The sequence below is a fragment of the Aplysia californica genome, unplaced genomic scaffold (assembly GCF_000002075.1).
Source record: "Aplysia californica isolate F4 #8 unplaced genomic scaffold, AplCal3.0 scaffold00019, whole genome shotgun sequence".
NCBI classification, from domain to species: Eukaryota; Metazoa; Mollusca; class Gastropoda; order Aplysiida; family Aplysiidae; genus Aplysia; species Aplysia californica.
In genome coordinates, this window is record NW_004797289.1 from 2693735 (window position 1) to 2717253 (window position 23519).

The 23519-nt window shown below is 37.4% G+C and overlaps 1 protein-coding gene across 1 annotated transcript in view; it reads left to right on the forward strand.

The window, feature by feature from the left end:
* LOC101857081 overlaps positions 1–23133 on the forward strand; it is a gene marked incomplete in the record, with an annotated part of 42827 nt that extends 19694 nt beyond the window's left edge. Inside the window, 18 exon segments of the mRNA XM_013086887.2 lie at positions 148–214; positions 1552–1709; positions 3162–3299; positions 3966–4134; positions 5762–6091; positions 7312–7335; positions 12393–12655; positions 13091–13207; positions 13777–13962; positions 14957–15122; positions 15851–15904; positions 16823–16893; positions 18310–18449; positions 19065–19228; positions 19749–19835; positions 20754–20942; positions 21766–21825; positions 22778–23133. Coding sequence (XP_012942341.1) covers positions 148–214; positions 1552–1709; positions 3162–3299; positions 3966–4134; positions 5762–6091; positions 7312–7335; positions 12393–12655; positions 13091–13207; positions 13777–13962; positions 14957–15122; positions 15851–15904; positions 16823–16893; positions 18310–18449; positions 19065–19228; positions 19749–19835; positions 20754–20942; positions 21766–21825; positions 22778–22993 — 2599 coding nt within the window.
* Between the last annotated feature and the right edge of the window lie 386 nt (positions 23134–23519).

Sequence of the window (23519 nt, forward strand, 5' to 3'; positions counted from 1 at the left end):
CCTCCTCCTCCTCCTCCTCTTCCTCCTCTTCCTTCTCCTTCTCTTCCTCATCTTTGTCATCTTCCTCCTCTCCCTCCTTCCCCTCCTCCTTCTCCTGTGGTAACATATGACCGTCCCTGACCTGCCTTCTCCCGTTACTCCCTGCAGAATCTGCCTTCACTGGAGATCTAGCGTCAGCTTTGATGAGTTCATTGTCCGTTTCCGTGACGACCCGGTAAGTTTTCCCTGAGGCTCGTGAAAAGAATGCAGGGCTATTCCACGGTAACTGACGGGACAAATTAGATATTTTTTTCGGTCCTGTCAGTTACCAAAACTACACACGTCAACGGATTTGCATAAAGTACTTGGTTTTTGAGTTTTTTCAAATGTTTGCATTTAATATGAATCTTGATATGTCTTTCAAACGTTCTGATCATTTAAAGTTGAAATGAATTCATTGATACTGAATTACAGTGGTACCATTGTAAGAAAGTATAGTCCAAATGTCTCATCAGTAACCATGGAATAGCCTTGCAGGAAAAAAATACAGTAGTAGACTTTACCAGTTCCTTAGGGATAGCATCAATAGCCCATCTAAAAAGTCTGAAATCTAATAACCTTTAGGTTGTTATTGAAAAAAAAAAAAAGAAAGAAAATGCGAATTCACTCTGTCTGTATGTTCTTTCTTTCTCTGTTTTTGTCACACGCATGCGCATGTGCACCCACACACACACACACACACACACACACACACACACACACACATACACACACACAAACACACTCTCTCACACACATAAGCATTTATAAATACACGCTTATAAATACACACTTATAAATACACTCTTGAAGCCACACACCTTCACGTTCACTCTGGCACAAATATAATAAATAATATGTCTGTGAGTATGTGTATATGTGTGTGTGTGTATGTATGTGTGTGTGTGTGTGCGTTTGTGTGTGAGTGTGTGTGCACACGTATGTATGTGTGTGTGTGTGGGGGAGTGTTTGTGTGTATGTGTGTGAGTGTGTGTGTGTGTGTGTGCACACGCGCATATGTGTGTGTGTGCGTGTGTGTGTGAGTGCACGTGTGTATGTGTGTGCGTGTGTATGTGTGCATGTGTGTATGTGTGTATGTGTGCGCGCACATGCATATATGTGTTTGTGTGTGTGTGTGTGTGTGTGTGTGTGTGTGTGTGTGTGTTAGGGCGTTTGTATATATGTGTATGTGTGCATGCACATGTGTATGTGTGTGTGTTTAACAAGGCCTGACTCAACTGCAGGTTTTGCAACCTAACGTTCCACGCATCCCTGACCGATAGATTGTCTTTGTTAATGCCAATTACTTCATAAGCTCCAAATTAATCAGTGTGGCCCCTGTCGTACGAAATGGAGACATAGCCTCATTATAATTGATTGTTTCCGCTTCGTGAGCTACAGCTCGAAAAGAAAATGACTAGTATTTGTTTCCATAATCCTATTTTGGGTTCCCAATCTAGATATTTGACAATGTTTTGCTTATCACCCATGGCAACGATTTTTTTTCTTCTCTTTTTTTCAAAATCTCCTCAGTCTGTTGCAATGCACTCTGTCGCAGAATTAAGCAAACGGCAATATCCGAAACCGGTACATTTAGAGGAAAACCTGCGAAGTCAAGACATGCTGGAGTGGTGTCCCTTTACCAGTGCCCCCCACGCTTTTGTCATGTTCAGGAAGAAACTTCAGAAAGGGTATGCCCACTTCCTGCATGCTAGCCAAGCTTTTATGTGTCTGTCTGTCTGTCTGTTTGTCCGTTCATCTTTTTGTCTGCCTGCCTGCCTGCCTGCCTGCTTATCTATCTATTCAAAACAATGTCATTATTTCTCTTTACACACTCCATGATTTGTTATATGTAGTAATGTGTGCAATGTCATTCGTCTGGCTGACGAATTTGAAATTGATAACTTTGGTTACTGAAATTTTTACTTGGAACGATAACATAGTCGCATTTGTCATGCAACAGTCTGCATTCGTTGTGTGTCTGTTTGATTTACTGCCTGTCTGTCTTGATGTTATCAGTGTTACACTTCCTTCTGATGAAAGGTTTCAAGATTTAATGGTGGGTGGTTGACAGATGCTCTGTATTGGTTTGCTCCTTCTTTCCTTTCAAATATATATCTTCCTTATCTCACCTCCTTCTTTTTTGTGTTTGCTACTCTCCTGTGACACTTCTAATCTTCAGCACTCATATGACCAAATTGTGTCACAAATGCTGTAAAACTCTAACCAATACAAAATTTAATGAGAAGTGCACTCCTTTTTTAAAAACTATTTGTGGGAGAATCAGAGCTGTCTAGCACACATGGTGTATATATGTTGCAAAGAGAAAAGCCTTAGAAAGGATGAAAATGGATTACCTCTGCTGCCTCTGCGTTACAAGAGAATTAGAGATCATAGGTTTGTTCGGAGATGTTCTGGTGTTGTCACTGTAAAGCTTGACCATAGACCTCTCAGTGTTCAATCTTAAAAATTCACTTTAAGGGAACATTAAGGTACTACCTTGAATACAAGTTGAGATACTTGTTATTGAAGGAGTGGGGTCGCCTGGTGTCAGAGGTAAAATTAACGAGAAAATGGCGGCCAAAGTTTGGTGAATTCAAAGCTTGAAAGTCCTAGGAAACTGCATATTTACAAATTGTGTGCCTTTGATCAACTTTTTCAATGAATTCCACACGGAAATGAGTTTTGAAAAAGACATAAAAGGTGCTGAGCCAAGAAAAAGAAAATTTGAAAAAAAATTGCCCAACAATTAGACAAACGCTGGGTTTTTTTATATCATTATTTTGACGAGCGCCTGATGCCACCACGATGCCTCACATATGAAGATGCTGCAGATATTTAACAGATGTAAAAGAATGTCAAATTAACGATGAAATCGTGAAATTCCCTTTCAGTGTCAGAATGAAGGTTACATGTTAAGTGTATTATATTGATAACTGTAGATGTTACAGAATTTTAAATCAACAACAAAATCATGAAATACTTCACTAGAATCATACTTCATTTAACTCTTTCTGTACCAAACACTGACACATCAATGCCTTTCTCTACACCATTTGATTATGTGCTGATGTTTCGTAGCACATACAGGGTTAATGTTCCCTTAAATGGACAAAATTTCCATCTCTATTTCTGACCTGCAGGGAAGTGAACATTCGAGATCTGCTTCCTGCAGCATGTTTTGTGAACGATGGACGAGTTATCAAACCTCAGCTGCGAGAAGCCCTGGCCCAAGTAGACATGAGGCTGACTGATAATGAGTTTGACCATATATGGCTCAAGTAGGTTTTAGTCCATTGAAATTGTTTAGGTTTCATGAAAGGGAGAGGGAAGAGGAGGAGGGAGTGGAAGACGTCTGAATTTAAGATTGGGGAGGGGGAGGGGATTTAATTTTAGTAAATACAAGCACATCGATACAATAATGCTTATTTAGTATTGGAAAAAAAGGAAGACAGAAATGCAACAGTAGAAGAGGGAAAGCAAAAAAGTATGGCCTGAGACCAGTTTTGCCTTCCAACCATGGCTGAAGGGGGCTTGGGGGATAAAAGGAAAGAGGAACTCTGTCTCATGCTAGTAAACCTTCACCCTTGCTTGTGCCAGATTTGAACGTACCATGTCTCTTACTGTCATAATCCAGGTATGTTTTTGAGAGAGAGAGAGAGAGAGAGATTGGTAGGTAGGTTTGTCTATCAGTTGATCGGTTAGTCAACAGAAAGACAGACAGACAATTAATTATATAACGTACAGAAATAACATATTACACATAAATATAACCTATAGTTATGACATGATATAGATATTATATTTACATATGACAAAGGATATAAATACGATGCATTGATATTACCTATAATTATGACGTAGAGATATGATGTATAGGTATGACATATGGCTATGATGCGGCTGGAGCAGATGTTAATGGACTTTTTCTCTCTTTGTCTGCCTAGGTTTGACCCTGACAATAATGGCACTGTCCCCACAAAGAGACTGTACAAAACTCTGGAACTGTCACCAAACGGCCTCCCAAAGTCTGACCCCAGGTCTGTCCGAAGTGCACACCACTCCAGAAAAGCCACAAAAGGAAGTGATTCCGTGCAGAAACGTTGCAAAACTGAGGTACTTCTGATTTTTTTTTTCCCTTAACTTAAATAATTTTCCATCATTTCATTTGTTTTGTTTGCTACAGCAAACTAAAGGGAAGTGCTTTGATACTACAGCAGTCATTTAGTGCACGGAAAAAGCGAACTATACAGACAGATAGATACTGCAGTGAGAAAGATGAGGAGCGAAAAGAGTTTACGATAACAGTGACAAACACAATGAGTGTCACGAATGAAAAGAGAGAAGTTGAGCAGCTTGTGGAGGATGCCAAATTGTCTCCTCATGTGTAATCTCTGGTTCAGGCCAAAAAAATCTGTCCCACATTGCTCTGTGATGAGTAGCAGTGGTGTGTTTTTTTGTATCTGAATTTGTAAATTTGTAGTTACTTCTGTATGAATAACATTCTTTTGCTCCATCTTTATGGTTTTTGTACATGGCACTTGTAAGAAAAATTAAAGAAAAGGGAGGGGGCTCTCGTGGTCTAGATAAAGATGTTCACCTCTAATTCAATAGGTCCTGGGTTCGAATCTGGATAGCAACAAAAAATTTTCTGGTTTCACCTTCTTTCGAGCTCTCTATCAATGTTCTGTCGTCTGCTTTCATCTCCACTTTCTACCCCACCCCCTCACCTCCTTTGCCCCCCTCCACTGGGCCCCTGACGCTTGCTGCAGCTTTCTACTGCTACTCCTTGGCTCCTGCTTAGTGCTGTCTTTCAGCCACACCCCTGATTTTCTGGTATGTAAGGTCTTCACCTAGCCTTCTCAGATAAGGGCGAAAAATCAATGAGGACCCATGGGCAAGTTGTGCACATTATAGATTAATAAGAGTAGGCTGTGGCTGTGCAAAATTCAAAATTTCCTACCAACTGAAAATGCTTAATATCTCCTGCGCGCTCATATGACCTTCGTCAGTTGTGAACGCCGCAAAACACTCACCAAAGAAAAAAAAAAAGGAACAATAAGGTCATCTTTTCTTTTCTTTACCGCTCTCTCAAATGCCTCAAATTGTTTCCACTTTAACTACACTTCAACATCATTTATAAGGATGATGTATTAATATTGTTTTCTTCTTTTCACAACTTCGGGTGATAGAAGATCTACTTTTTGGGCTGCTTGGAAAGTTTACCATGCTTGCCACCCTCTTCACTAGCTTCTGTTGAAGGTGGATATCATATCAGAAGTCCATCTCTCCAATCAATTAATAAAGTAAAAGAGGACATGTAACTCCTTCCACACTGTTCTTTCTTTGATGTTTTGGGTTGGGTTTTTTTATTAGGGGACGGGGGTGGGTGGTGGAAGGCAGAGGGGCAAGCTACTCTTTAAGATGGAAACAAGCCCTTATATATATATATATTAGTAACAGGAGCTGACTTGTATAAATGACATGCATTAAATGTTGGGTTTTTTTCATTCAAGTTTGTTTGTTAAATTTATAGAGGTTCAGATTAACCTGATACCCGATAAATCTAATTTTAGCGGTGGGAAGAGATAAGCCAAACAAAGACCCTGAGAGATAGTGAAGAAGTAAGATCTACTCTTTTAAGTGTGAGAGTTTCCCATCATCCCTTAAGCACAAATGCTACTAGATGTTGAACTTGCTAAAATAGACTTGGCTTCTTTATTTTGTTGTTTTTTTCAATTAGATGCAAGTAACATCAACAACCAGACAGAGTACATCTCTTTCTAAAGTGGATTCTGTTGAGATCACGGGCAGTAAAGCACGAGTCCTTGGCTCTCAGAAAGGAGCCCGGAGGCCGGAGACCTCAAAAAGCCAGCAGAAGGTCACCACAGAGGTCACCACCACCGAAGAAACAGAGACAACGACAACGACAAAGACAAAGAAAACAACGACTGAGAAGAGAGAAGAGCAGCTTGTCGATGATGCCAAATTGTCTTCTCATGTGCGATCTCTGATTCAAGCCAAAAAAGCTCCCCCCCAGTTTGAGACTGTTATGGACAGTCTGCATTATAAAGTAAGCATTTGCCATTGATTTTTCTTTTACTTTGCAGTTTTTTTTGTGTTACTAGACCCAACTAAATGTCTTCATTTGGTTGTTAACTAGTTACTAGACACCCTGGTGTTGCCTTTTAGTGGCACTGTGAAGCATCACTGCAGCCATGGTTTTTACAAGTAGATTAACAGCAATAACTTTGACCTCACGTCTCCCGCTGTCAAATCAATATTTTTATCCATCATTCCTTAACCGATGTATTATCCTTTTGTGACATGTAGTCTCATGCAGAATTAAAGACTTGCAGTCTTTCATATGGTAGCAAAAGACTGGAAAGCTGACACCTAAGTACTTTTGTGTACAAGTTACTATTGCTCCCAATAAAACATGACCTGTTTTCTTTCTTTTTTTTTAAGTCTCAAAGCTGTAAGATATTTTAACATGCAGTCTATCTTGACTGAATTAGTTGCATCTTCTAGACTAATTTTCCATAGCAGATACATTTGTGAGGTAACGTGGTGAAATCAGGCGCTCATTTAACTAATTAATTCAAGGAAACCAGCTTTTTTTTTCCTTTATTATTTTTTTTTTTTTTTTTTTTTTTAATGGCTCTATACCTTCCATGTCCATTTAAGGATACATTTTTGTGTTAATTTTACTGAAAAATGTTTTCAAAGACAGAAAAGAATGTAAATTCGCAGTTTCCAAGGACACTTAAGCTTTGGAATTCACCAAACTTTGGCGGCCATTTTCTCGCTTATTTACCTCTGACATGAAACGACCCCACCCCCTTCAATCGTAAATATCTTGACTTCTATTCAAGACAGTAGGCTATTTTTTTTTCGCCAAATGCAATTCAGATAAACAAGCTTTAGGATGATACAAATAACTCCATATGCCCCAAAACTGATGAGCGCCAGATTCCAAAACATCAGGACACATTTGATAAAGAAAGTTAGACTTATATATGTGTAAATTTATGCAATTTTTCATGTCAACACACCCTATAGTTCAATAGATAATACAAGAGACTGCATATTTCATTCCCCTCTTATAATAAATTTACCCCATTTCATGTGAACATTAATTATTATAATATTAAGTGTTGCTTTCAGCATTAAACCTTTATTTTCTGTAGCGTGGACTAGAAAAAAAGACCATGTGATGATGCAAGCCGTGTTTTGCTGTTCTCTAACTCTCTGTACCTCCCTCTTTGTTTCCCACCCATCCCCAAACCACAGGCTGTTGATTGTTCTCATGTTCAGGTGACGACATTTTTGCTTTCCTTACAAAGCCCTCCCCAAACTTCTTCACCCGTTCTTCTTCTAAATATGTGTGACAAAAACTTTGCATAGTATTGCACAAGTACAGGTCAAATTACCAATCACAGAACTAACTAAAGACTAATTAATCTTTTTTTGTAAACTTTTGTCACAGTCATTAAGTTCCTTTTGAAGGGAAAAAACCCCTCAATTTTTGCTTATGTCAAAATTTTTGTTACAAGTTTGTACTCTTTACTTTTGTTTTGATTTTTTAATCGATGTTATCCAATGGGCCAATGAGATATTCATTTGCTTATATGGTAGTCTCTTTAAAACTCTTTAATTCTTTTTATCTAAAAGAAAAAAATGAGAGTACTGATTTTATTAACTAACGATTTGTGCACCCATCTTCTAGCATCCTATACCATAATGCAAATTTTAGTCACACATATAATTAATCCTTGTGATGAATTATGTTGTATTTCTTCTTCTCCAACCGGCAAGAGAGCACACAAGCGCACCATGTGTGGTTTGGTACCACTGTATCTCTCACATCATAGCCAGAGTTTCTCTAAAGATCTGAAATGTTCTCCCAATCATTATGACATTTTTCCATTTCTTTGATAGCAAAGATTTGTAAAAGAATATCACATAAGTTTAGCTTTGCTAAAAGACAATTTCAAAATTGTTTGGTTGTTGTTTTGTTGGGGTTTTTTGCTTTTTTGTTTTTGTATTATTCAGATGAAGACGTGAAGTTTTCATTGTACTGCCATCATTTTGGTATTCACCCCTTCTAGTGCACAGTGTTTTACTCCTTGTCAGTAGAGGATTTATTCGTTTGCTATTGAGTTTGTGCTAATCATAGTGCAGTAGTGCGTCATATCAGGTGTCAACTTTTCAGCATAATCAGAGTCTGAGGAAAGCTTCTGTTCGTGTGGTGTGAGGTTTTTGTGACACATTCAGCGCCACTTCATTGCTGTTGTTGATGTGTTTAACCATGCTTTTCAGTGCAAGCTGGTGCAACATACTGTTTCCCTACCTATGATAATACATAATTCATAACAACACTCATAATATGATCTGTTTATAACACTATTGAAGCCTTCTTGTGTTTGTGGAGAAGAAAAGGGTCATTCTTATGTGTAATCAAGTAACTATTATTGTTCTTGTTTGATGGTTGAAAACTAAGAATTTTTGTTGACAAGTGTCACTGCGGAAATCTTTTTATAAAAGTGCCATTTTTGCGCGTAGAGTATTGTAACCTCTTCTGTAAGTAAGATCTGTAACCAGACACTGTGAACGTCACGCTCAACCCAACATATCTGTGTGTAGTTGATTATGGATGAGCCTCGGGAAAGGATGAGAGAGCTTCCCTCTCATGGCAAGATCATTTGTCTTACTCTATTGATAAAGAGAATCCTAATCCCTTTCCCCACAAGCTGTTTTTATAATCTTATCTACTATAATCTGCACTGTGTTAGTCTGTCGATCGGGCTTTATAAAATGACTTCTCAGGCATTGGATGAGTCCCACACAAATCCAGAATAAATCAGAAGAGTTGGTTCCTTCTTCAATTTGCATGTCATTCAAGCAAGCTGATGATTTCAAAGGAACTTACTATTTTCCAAGAATTTTTTTTTTCAACATCGCAGCTGATAAGAATGGGCTCAGGTCAGAGGAAATATTATTGTGTTCATTTCCTACCAAATAAATGTTATCTTTTGGTACTTATTCTGATTGTTTCCGCTTTCCAACTGTTCTAATAATTTCTTTTTTCCTGAAAATGTTCCCACCTGCAAAATTTGTTGTCAGTTTTTCACATATTGTGTTGTTGGAGACATTTGAATTCCTTCAAGTCACTTCCATTTCTCAATAAATGTCTTTCTTATTTACATCTGAATCATGTACAACTGCATACATAAAATGGAAATATACTTTAGATAGACAGGCTGACTAGAACAAATTATTTAGTGTCTTGGGAAAAAAACAAAGTTGTTGAGCATTGCGCCTTTTTCCTCCCTGTCTTTAACCACTTGTTAGATATTTTTCTCCTCCTGTTTTGCCTTATAGTTAAACATTTCAGGTATTTGATGTATGGAGGGAAGTAAATAGAAGAAAAGTTTGGATAAAATCATGTCCCTCTACGATATGAGGAATCTTATCCTCTGGACTTTCTTCTTTCGAGAATGTTTGTCAAAGCAAATGGGTTTTTTGTTTGTTTGTTGTTGGGGGGGGGGGGGGGGTTTGGGGGGGGGGGACACCCTGAAAGTCTCAATTCAGGTCAAAATTATGGATTTTGAGATGTATACATTTCTGGCTTCTTCAGCCTCACTTACAATTTTTATTTCTTCACATAAGAACCCCAAAAGTGTTTTTTTTTCTTCACATACCAGGCATGTTAGTCACCACAATTTCCTCTTAAGGTCAATCTTATTTTCCTTTATCGCTCATTTTCTCAAAACAAGGCTTTTCTATATACTTTTTTAAATAGCTATACCATTTTTCTTCCAAGATCCTCATGAAATTTTCACAGAATGAAGAGAAGATGTAACACTGAAAATTGGTCTGTTGAATTTTCGAGGAATAGATTTGTGTTGATGGTGTCTGGAACATGAGTTTTCGTGGATTTTTGGCAAACTTGAATACTACCTCTGGAAAAAAATTCATTAAAAATTTTCTAATTCGTTCAGAAGAAATTTGAGAAAGGGTTTTGTAGATCTGTTGTTTGCTAACCTCGATTCAAAATAACGACCAATTTCCATGAAAAATATGTGAGTTATTCACTGTATAAGAAATGTCAACAAAATCGAATACGGCCGCCGTTTCCATGACAAAGAAACTTTTTTCTCAAATTTGATTGCGAATTTGATGACTCTTCACTATGCTTGTTATATGTATGAAATTTGGAAAAATTTGATCCTTTAATTATCAAGATAGCCCAACAAATATTTATGTCTGTTGATATTGGAGAGATTAAAGAACGCAGAAGAAATGATAATGTAATAAACTGCTATATGCCTTTGGTGGCTTAAAAGAACCTGCTTTGTTATGAGGTCTTTTGCTAACAGCTGATACACTTCAACTCCATTTACATATAATACAGAAATAAGTGAAATGCTGCACTTGGGCACGATACAGCCAATGCTTATTTTTAGTCGTGTTAGTCAGGCATCAGGTCACAACTAGGACTGTGAAGATCAAGGAATTAGTGTTTTTCGTGTTCAGAAATGAAAAGTTTGAAATCCTCTCTGGTTTCAGTACTATTTCTTTTAAAATCAATCAATTTGGCTCTTCATACTAGTAGATATTTTTGTGATAAGAAGGGAAAAGGTTTTCTTTTGACGCCTTTCTAACTTGTGAGCAAATCTGTGTCACAAAGCTAGGCAGTTGAAACGATACAAATTTTTGGATGTAAGCAATTTATATTGTGTGCACTTTCACATTTAATGAAAATTTCGTCTACCTATGTTTGCATGAAATCTGCGTTAGCACATTCCGGTATCAAAGACAGTAATTTCAATATTACATGTTGTACATTTCCCTGATTATCGATGTCAGGATCATTGTCTCATTCACATGTTTCTATTCCTGTCAAATTGTAATTTGTGACTTCATTGGTTGTGTTGTTGTTTGTTTCCTTTCTTTTGGATAATTTTATCTCAGTCACATTCTAAATGTATGGTAGATGCTCACAGTTGTCACGCTGCAAGTAGCTGATTCACTTTTTTTCTGCCAGTTTGTTTAATCTTTTTAATTTTACATTACATTTAATGGTTGCTCTTGAAAGAGAGATTTCCATTGGTTTTTGATCAAGTTTAGACCTTTTCTTTTTCTTACAATAAGTAAAGGCCAACACCCACACGATAGAAACATAATAATTGTGGCTACTGAAGGGAAAGGACTAAACTTGCAGGCGTTTCCTGTTTACTTATACTTATCACTCTTATGGCCAGTCCACTTGAAATCTACAAGTATAATCATGATGAAGTAGCAAAATGTTTCTCATAACAATTTATTTTTATCTGGACTTGTATTGTTCATTTGTTTCCTTTTTCACTCTTTTTACTCTGAAGGAAGGATTTATTTGTTAGAATGTTTTTTCAATTCTTCTGACTGACGACAGGCAAGCTAATACATTTTTACATTTCTATTGACACAATTTAGATCATTTAGTAGGCAGCCCGCTTCAACTTTGCCTGTCAGGGACAAACTAGGCTGAGTGGGATGTATACTCAATAGAATGACATCCCCCCTTGGGAGTGAAACTTCCACTCTCTGCGTGCAGTGTTGAAGAGCCTTACCATTAGAGTTGATATCAGGGGGGCTTGTCCAGTGGAAACCATAATCATGGAAATGCTTTAGAAATGAGTGCGATTTCAAGAGAATTTGGACGAATGATATGGAAGGGAAATAACAAATAAATGCAAAAGATTTCTTCGAGATGTGCTTCTTCAGGGGACGGAGCGCTTATGGGGATGCCCCTTGTGCAGTGATGTCAGTCCTTCACACAAGTAACAAGTAACAAGTAGCAAAAGATTTTATTGCAGCACATATATCTGTTTGTTAAGTCCCTTTATGTAGATAGGGGTCTCAACATGAGAGGTTTCTAATAATCATTTCCTATTAGACCGTCATTTTTTCATCCCGTTTGTTATTTGTTTCAACTCCAAAATAGCTGATATGCAGTGTGGTTGTTTTTTTTTTCTTGAAGGGAAAAATGTTTTGCTACAAGTCTTGAATACAACCTCTTTTTTTTTGTCTGCTGAAGAAGCCTAGATTTTTAATGTTATTCTTTCCCTGCCCCTGCTTGAAGCTTCTATTAAAAAATCTGGTAATAGGACTATATTATCAAGAGTAGTCTTTGACTTATTACAATTGATATAAAAAATGGAAATGAATGATTGATAAATTATTGATATAACTGCAAGATGGTATCTCCAGAAGAGATATATTAGGATTGAACAATTCTCATTAAAAAAAACATTATTTGATAGTGAACCATTCTCATGCTGTGGTCAAATTAGCCATTACATGTATTTGATACTCTTTTTTTCTTGCAGTTTGAAGAGACATATCGCAACCTTCAGTCTGCTTTCAAACTGTTTGACTTCATGAGTGACGGGTACGTCGCGAGGATCGACTTCCGTCGCGTCCTGAGAGAGTTTGGCTATGACATCGCGGCGGTCGATCTGGACGCCTTCCTGGGGCGGGCCGGCATCGGTGTTGTGCAAGGCTTGATCAACTACAACCAGTTCTTGCAGAAGTTCCAGTCTCACAGCGATTCCAGTGTCTCTACGAAAGCGATTGCTAGGAACAGAAATGGGTGAGTTTTTGCTAACTTTTTTTTGTGTATGAACAGATGTATTTGTGTGTATATATATACATAACATATATATATGAGAGAGAGAGAGAGAGAGAGAGAGAGAGAGAGAGAGAGAGAGAGAAAGAGAGGGGGGGGGGAGAGAAAGAGATTGATGGAGTGGAGCAAAAATTATCCAACTCCAAATTATTCTAAAAACCTGGGGGTGTTCTGTTTTTAAAAATGATGTTGTAAAGTAAGGGCAAATGCAATATCTCATTAAGGTGTAAAAATTTAACAAATTAGAGTACAGTAAATGTTTAAACAAGCAGTTTTCTGTCTGTTTTGTAACTTTGGAGTTAGAGAGAGAGCTATAGACAGAGCAGCCTGTGCAGGTCTTGAAGGAACTATATTTTCCTCCGCTTCTCTTTAACTGAAAATATTTTTTTCCCATTTCAGCATGACAGAGCAGCAGAAGCGTATTGAGACGGAGGAAACACTGCGAGCAGAAGACATGGAGCAACGTGTGGTCAACTTTTTCCACCCAGACTACATACGTCTGCTCAATATGCTTAAGTAAGTGATCTCACGTAGACGATTCACATTGCCATTTTTGTGCAACATACTTGAAAAGTAAGTTATCATACATTGGAGATTCACACTACCATTCATCCGCTGTCATAAACAGTCTTGTGGCGCAAAACTTCCATTTCTGTTTTCTTAAGTTTGAAAGTTATAGTTCAATAGAAGAAAGTACCAAAAACAATTTTGCTGACTGTGTTTTGGTTAAGGTGTGGGCATTGTCCTTGCTTAAAGTATGGATTTGACTGAGTATGCAAGAGTCTGAGATGATGAAGACTAGAAGAGAAAGAGGGAGATGAAAATGGTTAAGAGGAGGTGAAATCGTGAAGAACAGAGCTGTGAAATTATGCCATGGGTCAGACAAGGAGTTTTTTTGGTTTCTTTTGTTCCTGGCATTGACTGAAATGCTTCTTAACTAAATTTTATGAAAATGGATAACCACAATATGTTTTTTAAAATCTTTCTATCTATGATGAATGGACAGCTCATTTAAGCACTTTTAGGATTTTGTCCCCACAATTCAGCATTTTGAGCCTTTAATGACATTTGAGCTGTGCTTCCAGGCAAAGAGACTCCAACAACACCGGAGTTGTTCCAGCACAAGAGTTACGAAATGCTGTTGACGCAGTCCTGAATATACGCATGAGCAACGCACAATTTGACGAGCTGATTCAGCGTCTAAGTTACAATGCAGCCAATGGCAGCCCAGCGATCGACTACAACTCCTTCCTGGAATTGTTCAATTCAGAGTGAGTTTATTTATCATTTACTTGGGCACACATCAATGTTTCAAAGAGGTAAAAAGAGATATAAAAAGAATAGAGACTTGGATATTAGGCTTTAAGTAAGGACTATTTAGTAAATTAAAAATTGTCCAAGGTGTCTTCCCCAAGGACTTTATCAGAAACGTGTCTGAGAACTGCATTTTTTCATGTTATTTGTGTACAATCTAGCATGCACATTGCTAAATCAGCAGGACACTGAAATTTGTTTGTTATGTATGAATTTCTCTATGTTTATTTGTGTTTTAAATACAAAGAATATACCTGTTCAAAGAAACTTGGGACCTGAAAATCTACTGGCTGTGTGCCTATTTTTCTATGTGCGTGTTTTGCTTTGTGCATGCTCCGCTAAGTGCATGTTAGACTGTCCTTTCTCCAACATGTCGTCTTTCTCATTGATAGGATCAAGAGCATTTGAAGCAGAGAGCAAAGAAGTATTACCTAAACAAAATGTTGTGTAAAATGGATGCCTTGAATCAGTTTTCATATATCGAAATAAGTAACTATATTCAACGATTGTGTTAACAGGTCAAAAATGTCTTCGTTACTTGATAGGCTTTTGATGATTTGGTTAATGATACTGGGGACACTGTTCACATTCTTTAAACAGGAGAAAAACTCCATTATGCCTTCTCTCTCCTACCCTGACCACTCACTGCCAGTAGCACTACCGTCACCATCCCTGTGCTTCTGTCTGTTCAAATTAATGTCAGCCATATGTCTGTATGACCCTGCTAGGTGCTTATATTCAAGGCCCATAAGTTGTATTTCTGTCAGTGTCTTAGTAGTATTGTACAATTTATTGCCTTTAAGTTGAAATCATGTAGTTCTAACAGTACAGTCGTAACATAGAACTTTGTTTGACATGGTATTTATTCACTGCCGTATTGGACTATCAATAGCTTGCTATTTATTCCTGTAGCACAGAGATATTCATAGCATGCTATTGATTCATTGCCAGGCCTGGTCACTGGAACAGACGCCAGAATGGCCAATGGATGTCGCAGAAGTACCAACTTGGTGATGTAGCACCCGCCAGTGCGGTGATGCGTCTGCAGGAAAAAGCCAAAACTTGGATGGCACCTGCTCCCGACAGAGACGCAGCTGCTAATAGCAAAGTGGCAGAGGTTAGATGACTTTTTATTCTTTGGGGATATTTTTTTTTTTAATTTTCTTTGTGTGGCTTTGGAATAATTCCTTTTTCATTTATTTGTATTTGACTTTTGTAGGGGACTACTTGTGGAGTAACTCCGCCTAAAAAAAATAGGTAAAAAATTATTTTTTTAACTACACAAGCTTAATGATGAATGCATTGTCTAGCAGTTTGTCCTGTATATAATATAGTCAAATCTGTCCCAGAAGGTCACACATTGTTGTAAGAGAAAAGTGTTCATCTTAGACAAATGGTCTTCTTTGACAATTTAATTATAAATTAATCAAATATAGAAAAAAGAAACGCAAGGTGAAAAGTAGGAAGTGGTCTATGGTTCAGGTGATCATCTCACATCTCAGACAGATAGTCGTTAGAGCTGGTTTAACTGTATTGGTTGTTTATCTGCATGTTGAGCGTTAAAATTGTTTTTGAATGTCTCCTGAATACTATTTACTCAGTGTATATGGTACTTGATGCCATTAGCAGATGGCTGTTGATATTAACTACTTTGAGTTACAGCGTGTTTCATCATTTCACTCAGGGGTATTTCAGCTCTCTGATTCTCTTTTAATGAAGCTATCGAAAGAAGTCAGATGTTTACTTTACTGAAATCATGGTTCTGTATCGATCAAAGAGTTGTTGTGTGCAACAAAAAAAACAACCATGCTTATGTACTAATGGAGGTTCTGTATTCAATTGCAGATTCGAAAGGAACTCAGTAAACTCTTCACAGACAGGTTCCATGTCTTCGACAAGGTAACTGTTTTTTTTATACTTGTTACTATGTTACAGAAAAATTCTCATTTGCTGCAATATAGGCCCCTACTCTTTAGACATTGACTTGCTTCTTATTTTTCCGTCACTCAAAGCTTTAAGTTTCTTTTTTTTTATGTCCCTGATATTGTGCTGACATGTAGTAAATTCTCAACTCAACAGTAATGTCTTTTTCTTGTCATTTGTTACATGGATGGGGGATCAAGTTAGCGGCCAATTTGACTGGTCATGTTTCATAAAGACAAGGGAGTAACATGACATGATCCTTCTTTGTATTTGTTTGGACTGTTCGTAAATTTTAAAATGACTTATATGTTGTAGTTTCAATGCTCTTTTAAGACACTGAATTTAGACAAATATATTTGACAAAAAGTTCGCGTCCTTCTTTGACCTTTGTGATTATTCCACCAGAAACGAAACAAATCTGCGTAGCTTTCTTCCTCAGCGAAAATGCTGGAAGTGATATATCACGAGGGGCATTTTGATATGAGAGTATAGATCTAGATGTCTAGACCTTCTAATTTTTTGCATCTCTCAAGATTTATTGCTCCATTCCAGAAGAGCGTAATATAGTAGGCCAATGACTTTCAGTTGATGTTAGGGCACCAATCATTCCTTTGCCCAGCTAGTATATAAAATTATATATGTGGTGGAAGCAAAAAAAAAACTCGTGCAACTCAAAGATACTTTTTTTAAAAAGTAAAATATATGGCCAAGGGTGTTGCATAATCTTTCATGACTTCTGATTTAAATAAGGTAGCGACTTCTAATACAAAGCAAAAGTCTTAGAATTAGGTGGTTTGCAAACCCTTTACTCTTGTGGATCTATGGAAAGGTTTTTTTGTCTGTGCAACTTCACTTGTGATTCATGAATGACTAGGAATTTCTTTTGTTTCACAGAACTTCCAAGACATGGACAGACGCCATTCGGGTCACATGAGCAAGTGGCAGTTTGGAGCCTTGATCAAGCTGTGAGTAAAGAGTTTTCCACTGTCATGTTTGTTTGTAAAAATCAAAATTGTCCGAAATGGCCACCCAATGTCGAGAAGAAAAGAGATTGTCTTAGACAGGTGGAGGTCTTGTATGGTGTCATTATGATGCTTTGAACAGCACAAAGGGGAAGATGGGGAGTGATGATTTGTACCAGTGTCGTCTTGGACAAGTGGTAGTAATTCCTGGTTTGTATGTATTTTTAGTTACTTATTAAATTCTAATAGACCTACCGTAGAGATAGATATCAGTCACTATGTCTGTATCATACAGTTTTTGTTGTTTGTTTTTTTTAGTAAAAAGAAGCACATCAACTTAATAGCGGTCACTTAGTGCTGGGTAAAAGCTAAATGAACTGACAGCAACCACAGAAGGATAATAAAGAAGTAGGACCTAACAGTAGCGCCCTCCAACCACCTGTTTCATATCATACACAACAATATACTCTGGTTCGTCAGAAATCTAGTTGCATACAGAATGGAAATTTTTTTTTTTAACACCTTGGTTTTTCTGCGAGTTGCTTGACTTCTATTTAATATAGTTAGAAACCGGGAAATTTGTGTTTGATGGGTCTGATTCTTTGCTTTCTGTTGGCCTATGTCTTTGATAAAACAAAGCAATGTGGGTTGACATCACCTGCGTTACTGGGGAATCTTCATCTTATTCTTTTGTATGCCCCTGCCCGACCTCAAGGGTAGTTCACTTCTAGTTCCCCAGCCCTACGGTACAACTGATTTTTTCGTATGTGAGGTTTTTTCCTTCTACTGTGGAGTGAAAATATTGCTTTTGTGTAGACTACCGTAGTCTTCTTCTGACAAGTAGGCCTACTTATTTACCATAAGTATCATGTTCATATACACTTTCTCTTTCTCTTTCTCTCTCTCTCTCTCTCTCTCTCTCTCTCTCTCTCTCTCTCTCTCTCTCTCACTCTCTCTCTCTCACTCTCTCTCTTTCTTTCTCTCACACACACACACACATGCACTCGCATGCACGCATGCAAGCATGCACATATACACATGCATCTCTTATCCATAATTTTATGGGGGGGGGGGGGGGTATTTAGAATTAATGTTAAATTCATGTATGAATGTCTTTTCTCTTTGTTTTAGTTTGTTTTAGCAAGGTTTTACAATGCTCGCAACTGCATCAGGTCATATGAGCGCCATAGGTGGATATCAACAGAGAAGTCCAAACAGGGAATCAGACTTACTCTGCTTACCTCTCCAGCCTGAACCAAACAAAGTCTGCTTCGACTATCAAGGCACCCCGGAAATAGCAGTTCACAAGAGAGTGACAAACATACAAAAGAAGTAGAGGAAAAAAGGATGCTAGTAAGGATGAGGAAAGAAAATGCCTTTTCATTTTTTATTTTTTTATCTTTCTTTCTTCATAACCAGCTGCGGTATCACTCTAACGGTCAAGGATCTGGACCACCTGTGGGCTACACTGGACACTGCAGCAGACAACACGCTGAGCTACGCCACATTGGTCAAGACATTCGGTAGTGGTCAGCAGAAACATCAGCCATCAGTAGCAGGTACTCGAGGCCTGAGCTATGTCATTATGTCTTTGCGCTGGTCTTTACTCTCCCAATCCAGATGTTTCACTGGTTAAAATAAGGCTCGTGTTCTTGAGAGCGAGAAGTATTTTTTTTACACAATGTTATTAAGATTTTATTTTACACATATATTTTTAACATGATTTTCCTAGTGAAAAGGATTTCTTCCTTCACTTACTCTTATTTAAGAAATTAAATGTTTTCATCAGTACTTTTTTTGTTGTATTGGTATTGACCTCCTGTGACTTACAGGGTAACCATGGTGACTGGTCTATCACTAAGTTTGGTTGCATTAAAGTTTTAAAAGAGGTCGAATATTATTTTTGTTACTTTTTGGGTTTTGTATTAGCCTTGTATGACTTTGCCATCTTGTGGGACAGAAATTCTTGATGTCTACAGCACAGTTCCAAACAAAATCAACTGCTCGGTGAAAAAATTGTTCATACGTCTTTTTTCAAAATGGCGTATGGTGGAGTCTTACACTAAACAGTGGAAATAGGCTCAGCTCAATGATGATTGTTTTTGGTTCTATATTTGGGGTTGATATTGACTTTGCATAACTATAACATTACCTGATTGTTACTGGTCTTGCAGAAAAACCGTCTACGGCAAAGTCCCAGAAGAAATCTGCCAATGTCAATGGGGTCAACAAACAGAAGACGTCGCCTGTCGTTGTGGTGGTGGAGCAGCCGCAGCTGGTCACAGGAAGTGCCAAAGAAAGACGTTTCACCGAGCTCCTCAACAAGGTCAAGGATGATGTGAGTACAGATTGCCCGGAATGATCAGTCATGGAAATGAAAAGCAAAACCTTTTGTCTTTAACTTTTGAATGGCTTTCTGCATAAATAAATTATTTGCTGCCATTTTCTTTTTACAAAAAGGATCATTTTAGGTTAGCAATTTATATGGTTCAAGGTGAAATTTTTAAAAAGTTGATTGTACTGTTAATTTACCAATTATTTTATGCTAAAAAGAGCTAAAGAATGTTTGTTTTGTTTGTGTCAAAAACAAGAAGTACACTGCCGCTGGTGAAGAATGAAAAAAAAGAAGAAAGACCTATTCCGTCCAGTTACCCAACCATTAAAAGAAGATGATGCTGTTTTTTATCCTGCTAAAAGAAGATGACTCTCTGTTTCTTTTTATCCAGTTAAAAGAAGATGATGGTGTGGGAGTTTTTTGATTGAGTTGAAAGAAGTCCTTCTCTTTTTTTTTTAATGAGTCAGGAAAGTTATTGGCAAAGGATTCACTTAAAGCTTCTTTTTATTTGCATCCATGTCAGGTCCTGTCTCGATGGGATGTGATCTACTCCATGTTCCTCAGCTTGGACAGAGATGGTTACGCGTCAGTGTCGATACAAGACATGCGGGTACTTAAGCTGTTTTTATGTTTAATGTTTGTTGTGAGTAAAGAGAAGCACATTAACTCAATATTGGTCACGTAGTGTTGCAAAAGAGTGAGAAAGATAAACGGAAACAGCAGAAAGGAAGAAAATTATGTTCCCTTTTTGTCTCATTCTTGTTTCATAAAGTAGACAATTGTTGTGTGATGTTTTCAGTGCCTTTTGTTAGACTAGAGTTCTATGCTGTGCTATTTTTTTCCAACTTTCATCTATAATGTAAATAAATGTTTCTATGATTGTCAAAAAAACAGTGTATATGAAAGAGAATATACACTTCACAAATTTTGCATTCCCATCGTCATTTACAAATGTTGCTTAGACATGTTTCAAATACAAAAGAAGCTGAAGATTACGCCAGCATCATTCCACAAGCGCCTAAGTTTGTTGGGGGGTTTTTAAGTTATGAGAAAAATTAAAGAGAAAGCGAGTGCTCAAGTCAGAACTATGACTTGGGCACCTGTTAAAAACTGAGAAGGAAATAATGAAACAGAACAATGATATACTGCAGCGTATCGTCTCTGTCGCAATCAATCGAATTAAGTCCGTTTGGGTACTTTTTACACCAGAGAAAAAAAAAGAAGTTTTTGTTGTGTTGTTCCCATTAGAAATCATGAAAAGCAAGAAAGTTGTAAACCTTGACTATATCATTAAACTGCGTTTTGGTGATGTTGAAAAGTGTATCTTTGATAGAGCTTTGGGAGGGTGTAAAATCGAAATTCACAAAATTTGGGCTTACATGGTTTCATTGCGACAGCAATGATATCTCTTGATGCTTACAACACATATCAATTTGGCACACATTCAAATTTTAGTACACAGTTTTAATTGGGTTTGTTTTTTTGTGTGTATTTATTGGCTTCATTTTTTAATTTTTTTTTGTAATAGGATATTGCTTACAAGATGAACTTCCCACTGAACAAAACAGAGAGAGGGGAACTGTGCAACTTTTTTGACCTTCATGCCAATGGCTGGTTCCACTACCTGTCTTTCCTGCAAGCTGTGAAGAAACTGGTGCCAGACCAGGGAGTCAGTCCTTGTGTCTATGACATTCATACTAAGCGACTTCACAGGAAGGTAAATAGATACAAAGAATTATCTTTTTGAATGTGGATGTTTTTGCACTCCTATTGACATTGACACAATTCAAATCATTTCAGAGGCAGACTTCAGATCCTTCCTGTCAGGGCCAGCCCAGCTTAGAAGAATACAACATCCCATCAAAAAACCCTTGATAAAAATTCTCCCCATTCAGGAATCAAACTCGGATCTCCTGCATATGGCAGGGAAGCGCCTAACCATTACACCACAGACATTGGTGTGAATGGATAGAGTCGGGAACATGGTGCTGACCTTGTTAAATAAACAAGATTCTGGGGTAGAATGCCTTGGGGCTTTCCATCACTGAGATATTTAATCGAAAGAAATTCATTGGCCAGGTTTTTATATTGTCTTTGAAGAAAAATATTGAGAGTGCAGTACTGCAGAAAATGATGTTATTGATTCCATTTAGTTGATTCATCTTTCATTTATTGCTACAATTGTAGGCTACATGACACATTTTTAAGTTGTTTAATTTGAAGTAAAGAAAACTGAAAAATGTGCTTTGATTTCAAGTTTCTTTCTTACGAAACTGAAAACACACTTATATTGACTGCTTAGCGTAAAGACTCTGCCATGCCATTTAGAAAAGTGGAGTATGACAGAGTCTTATGCTGAGCAGTCGCTATGTGCTTTGTTAAGAAGGGATATTGAGATCTGATATTTCAATATTCTAATTTAATGTGCAACTTATGGAATGATAAATACTAGTATGTCGAGGAATGCCTTCATATACCTTGACATGCTCACATATAATATAATAATTTCTGATTTAACAAATATTCTGGTCTCATTACAGGCTGGACCCACATCCATGGCTATCACTCTCTTTGATTTCTTGGTTGAGCTCAAAGGAATTGTAAGTGTGCTCTGGCTACAGCTGCTTTAGTTACCACACCACATCGACATGATCATAACGACACTACAATGATTTAACTGCGTCATGTTTTTTTATTTTTAGAAAACTTCTTAAAAAATAAACTGTTCATGCCTATGACTTGTGCAAAAGAGAAAATGCCCCAATAATAATTGAATTTTCATTACACAAGTTTGACCCTTCTATTTTGAGGATACAAAACTAGTAACAGGCCTTTTTTCCTTATAACTGGACACCTTAAAAAATTACTTGAGCTACTGTGTTTTGACCGTGACGACCTTGTGTTGTTATTATGTCTTTGTGACATTAGGCTTTTTTCTCTCCCTTGAAGATCAGATGAGGTCAGCTTTGTTTTCCATGTATTAGGTCTTGGTTTTTCTCGTACATTTGTACCTTTGTCTACCAGAGAAGATACTTTAGCATGAGCTGTTGATATGTTTTGCTTCGCAAAGATTAAAAATATTCAAACATGAGACAATTTTGGGGGAGGGGGGTGGGCAGACAGACTTCAAAGATTTTGATGTTCCATAACATCGTAAAAAGGCTGCAGTAAGATAAGATGTGTTGAGAGTATGATTTTTGTCTTGCAGTAAATGGATGAATGTCTTGTTATCTTTTGGTGATCAGAAATGGGTGAAATAATGAATTAACATCATGTTACATTTTGTGACCCAAGACTCATGTAGAGCAACATGTGTAAAATGGTATATTTCATGATAGCCCTATTGTTGCAAAAATCTAAAGTATCAAATGCAATAAATATCAGGTACTAAAGTAATTTTGCAAGCTCAGTTAATTTTGATTAATTCTAATAATAATAAGAAGCACAAACACTGTATTATCTATGGATGGTTTAGTATGTGCATAACAAAAAACTATATACTGTCTTGCAAATGAATGAATGATTCCCATACCCTTCCACACGTTATTTCAGCTTTTGAAGAGATTCAAAACTCTCCGAGGCTCGTTCAAATTTTTCGACCTCAATCACAATGGCTACATCGAAGAGGAAGAGCTGAGGAAGTCCTTCAACCAGCTAGGCTACAATCTATGCAACCAAGACTTCTTGGACCTCATGCAAGTGTTTGACCGTAGCCAGGGGCACCGGTTGTCCTTCGAGGACTTCAAGACAACACTGTTGACTTTATAAAGATTTGTGAAGCGTGCTTACAAAATGAGTAGCTTCTTGGATTCGAGTCCAATGGAAATAGGTATACCACGCTTAAAGGTGAAGTTTTTACTATTTTTAAGTATGAAAAAGTAAAAAGCATTTTATACTTAGAGAAAATGGCATCAATAGAAAATCTAAAAATTTGGCCCTTGTGTCGATTTCTGGCCAATATCTCCATCTGGTGAATGCGAGAAGTAACTCATTTTGTCAGCACGCCTCACATATATTTGAAAATTTTCATTATTATTATTATTGAGGGCACTACACCCAGAAAAGTTCACGTTTTCTGAGCTAAGTAAGTGCCAGTATGTTAATGTCCTTTATTGTGTGCTATGGAACCATGTTCTGCAAAATCATAGTACACAAAGAATTGAAAAGAAACACATAGTGATTGGTTGGCGGGCGGGTGCTCTGGTGCATTTTGCTCCTTCTTCCGTATAAAACCTCTATCACCCTTATATCGCCTCCTTTTTTTTCGTATGTTACCCTCTACATTGTAGTTGCA